The following is a 4,426-nucleotide window of genomic DNA, read 5'->3' on the forward strand; positions in this document are numbered from 1 at the left end:
AACCCTACTCCCGATCACAACTCCCACCCCGTATTAATAAGAATTAACTTTGTAAGTAGAACAACTATTTTAGAATTAGTCTCAGTAAAAACTTTTAAGACTGATATAGTCTCAGTAAAACGTTAATATGAGGAGCATAGTCTCATAAAATCCTAAGACGAGTATAGTCTTAGTTAACCTATCGAAGTAACTACATTGTCTTGAAAAAGGACCCCAAGAGTACCAGTTATAATAAACTTATTTTAAATTCCCAACTACTGAGACTCCACAACGACAACACCAGGCAATATTCCACTGTGTCCTGAAATCCAACACAACTTGATTATTGTGCATTACTATATACAAAATCGACTAAAGTGTACATCTTAATAGCACTTGAAATGCTTTTAACGTGTAAATCTATAATTAAAAAACAATGGTTACTGAAAATAAGGTTTTATATTTATTGTATTTATTATGGCAAAAACAAATCACAAGTCGTATTATCATATGACGTGTATGATAATACGACGTTACTGTGAAGCATTTCAGGTAATATCCAATAAATTACAATTCTATTACAACACAAATAACTTAACAAGTCAATTATAAGAACATCTCCTTCAAAGTACTTTAGTTTCTTTATGTTGTGCGTATGCAACTCCTTCACTGAACAACTGAAACAAGTTTATTTTGGTCTATATTGAGTTTAGAGCGATGGAAACGACAGTATTAAGGATGGCAGCAGACACACAGACAAAGGAAATAGTGGAATCGCTGAGCATCAATAAACGACAGTCAACCAATAAATTAAAAGAGAAGAACATAATGGTAAAAACTTCCATAAGAAAGCCACAAGATTTACTTAATGTTTACTGGAATAGACTTTAAAATAAATGTATTATATGACATAATGCTGCGGAGGATCCGTCCAATCTTGTCCGAGGAGGGTGAGATTCCGGACCACCAGTTCGGATTCCGACGACATCACTCCACCATCGAGCAGATCCATCGCGTCACAATAGAGATAAAACTATCCATGGAGGAAAAGCAGGTCTTCGACAAAGTGTGACGCGGGTTTGCTCTACAAAATCAAGAGCATGCTGACTCACAACTATTACGACATCTTTAGATCTTTTCTGTCTGGTAGATTTTTCCAAAGATTAATATAATTATTATGAAACTTTTTAAGTATTATAAATTTTTAATAAAATATTAACTGACACATTGTACAATGTACAATTGTTTGTACATTCCAATTTCCAGCATATATAAATACATATGCTGGAAATTGGCATTCACCTCTATGTCAAAAATGTGTCAATTTGATTAAATTTGAGGAAAATGTAAACAATTATAAGTTTTATTAATTAATTTAGCCATTAGATTAAAAGTCAATAATTTTATTATTTATAAGATTTTATGTTCAAATATTTCACGAACGACTGTTATTAAATAATCTTAATTGAAATTAGCGATGAAGACGTCAGCATCTATATTGGGACAGTACGTGATCTGATAGAATACGATTTATATGATTTAAACAAATCATTATTTAACGTCTTTAAGGAGACCAAGACATAATTGAATTGGTATACGATAAGGGCGCTTTTCGATACTTACATTTTCTACTATTTGTACTTCTTGATTTTTCAACTATTCCCGTCTTTAATTGGGGATTGTTTATTTTGTTTAAAGAAACATAGACATTAATAATTCAACCAATTAAAATTATCATTTTAGCTTGGTGTGCTTGCAAAGAACATTATTCGGTTTCACCAATTTACTCGACTATTTTGTGAAAAATACATTTCTGAATTCAGTTGCCAATGCTTCAGTCCATAATGATGATTTCACCGTTAAATTACCTAACATCGATGTATACATCAAAGAAAAAATGTTGTTGGATCACGTGCATTATATATTGGTACATTATTTTTATAAAAAGTTAACGGGTAAACCTACAAACCTGATTAAACTCTGGATGTAAGTACAATTACATTTAATTTTGGTCTCTTTTTTATATATAATAATGTTTATTATCTATTTCAGTTTGTGGATCGTGTGGAGTATGATCGAAATGTTAGTTTTAGTGTTTGGAGTATATTTAGTGTACAGTATTTTTAATTAATATTAACATTTATAATGATGATATTCTATTTAATGTCATGAATAATTTAGTTATTTGATTGTTTAGGTAATTGTCAAATTGTAAACAAATGGTTATGGGCAGAAGTATTTCTGCCATTTATAAAATAATTTCATTATACAATAAAAAGTATCAAATAAATATTGGATTGTCTTGAAATAATTTTGCAAACATTCTCACGTCTCCTTGTAAACTCTAATATCAAACTCTTATCTAGATAAAATTGTGTTAAAATTAATTTTATGAGATTGTATTATTCAATATCAACCGAATGTAGAATGATTGAAATCCATTCCGTGACTATACTACGAGTGACGGAATTTCTGGATAATTACTATGCAAGCCATGTGTGACATCCCAGAACTACAGTAATACCTCCCACCTTCTTTACTTTCGATACCGAAGCTTTCATATAACGAAGTCCGAAAATTTTTGATTCATATCTTAAAATGTGGTTTTCTTTACGAAGGAACGTATCTTCATTCTAGTATTATTTACCTCTGAAAACAAAGCTACGATGAACAAAGGAATTTATTGGAATGCATCCTACTTGCTAATCAAGGTACGACTGTATTCGCTATAGGTTATTAGGTTTAGTATCCAATAATTAAAGATATTTAGATAGCAAATAATTTATTATTAAAAAAATAAACAACTTCATATAAAAAAAAACAAATATACTACAGGTAAATAATAATTCCGAGATACATTTAAAAAGAGGAATACATCGTATAGAGCGGTGATAAGGGTATGAAACACTCGTGGCAAATCTCTTAACTTTCGCTCCACAAATTCAAAATTGTCAAAGAAAAAAAATTAAATCTAAACTTGCGCCAGTTTCAGGAACTGGCCAAACTGCTATTGGTTCTTAAATTTACGAGTACATTTTTAAATATATATATTTTTTCTGATCACAAGAAATCATCGATGTCGGCAGTTGGATCAATTTTTAAATTACCGCCGACTTCATTCATTACATCCCTCGCTCTTTGACGAACATTCGCTGCGTGCATTTCTCTTGTATTGTTGTACAGAGGACACCTGAAACATGGATTTAGTTTTTAATTTAATCAAATCAAATAAATACAAAGAAGTCTTACAAATTAAAGTTGCTTCCTCCTTGTCCATTGAAATGGGTGTAGTCCTGTACGCTTGCCTTGCATACGTAGCACATCATATTTCCGCACATGCATGTCATTTTGTTAGATCCGTCTTCCTTAATAATTTTAAGATTGCAGTTTGGACAGGTTCTAAAAACAAAAATCATTTATCACATATTATATAAAATTTGCGTGTACAAGGTAAAGTTCTCCCGCAATAATGTGAAGCAAAAATGTCTATAAAAGGAACTCTTGTAAATGTTGAAGGCCAAAGAAGTTTTGAGATCGGTGCTGGAGAAAATAAAGTATCGAATCGGTTTTAAAGACTAACCTCTATGAGGTTAGCTCTCGGATTACGGCGCAGTTCCGTTCCTACAATAGATATATGCCTCGAGCCAGCATAGGAAAATTGGGGAATCACATGGCGGCGTTATTATGAATCGGCATAAACTGTATTGTATTAATAATTAATAGACCATGGGCACTTGAGAAAGTAAAGCGGATCGAGTTGCCTTCTAATGCAACTCACGTGCCCAGACACAAAATTAAATCATGTGTATATCATGTGTATATAATAATGGTATATCGTTTTCGCATGGTTGATGATTTCAACCTGCTACGCCTAATATGTTTAGCAACAAAAAATAACAATGATACGAAAATTCAGTAACTTTCGTTGAACCATTACGAAACATCTGAAGAGCACAAAGCAATACTAAGACACGTATTGTACGAAAGAAGACTAAACATCCATGTGATAAGAAATCTTCCACCAGATGTCGAAATGTAGAACTACTTGGTTAAAAACAAATTGCCTAGACTATTCAAAATCAAAGTTATTAGAAAAACAAATAGCATAGACGAAACTATATTAATCATATTATTATACAACCAAATACACACGGAATCAGGAAACAATAATTAAATAATTTAAAATTAATTATAACTTTTAAAAATCAACAAAAAGTAATACCAAAAGCACTTACGTTCATTGCGTACACAATTTGAACGAAATATATTGAAATAATACCTTTTCATATGTTGTACTCAATGCATCAGAAGTTTATCGAATTAGTTCTTGATATTTTACACCTGTATCTAAATGCTAAAATGTTTGGGGTGAATATGCTTAAGTGCTGGAGCTATATTTATAGAACATATCTTAATTGGTATGTTGAATTTGATTAAGTGAGAATGA

The 4,426-nt window shown here is 31.2% G+C and overlaps 1 protein-coding gene across 2 annotated transcripts; it reads right to left on the reverse strand.

Moving 5' to 3' along the window:
• Window positions 1-2,789: 2,789 nt before the first annotated feature.
• On the reverse strand, window positions 2,790-4,389 carry LOC108565589 (E3 ubiquitin-protein ligase RNF14-like). Of its 2 annotated transcripts, XM_017925128.1 has the most exons (3): window positions 4,259-4,389; window positions 3,229-3,378; window positions 2,790-3,169 (listed from the first exon to the last, which is right to left on the reverse strand). In XM_017925128.1, the coding sequence occupies exons 1-3, from the start codon at window positions 4,264-4,266 to the stop codon at window positions 3,040-3,042; spliced, it is 288 nt and encodes a 95-aa protein (XP_017780617.1). In that variant the 5' UTR covers window positions 4,267-4,389; the 3' UTR covers window positions 2,790-3,039. The 2 variants fall into 2 exon arrangements, with proteins under 2 accessions (XP_017780617.1, XP_017780616.1); XM_017925127.1 differs by lacking the exon at window positions 4,259-4,389 and having other exon boundaries at window positions 3,229-3,932.
• Window positions 4,390-4,426: the final 37 nt, after the last annotated feature.

Source organism: Nicrophorus vespilloides, unplaced genomic scaffold (assembly GCF_001412225.1).
Source record: "Nicrophorus vespilloides isolate i.1.1-1 unplaced genomic scaffold, Nicve_v1.0, whole genome shotgun sequence".
NCBI lineage: Eukaryota > Metazoa > Arthropoda > Insecta > Coleoptera > Silphidae > Nicrophorus > Nicrophorus vespilloides.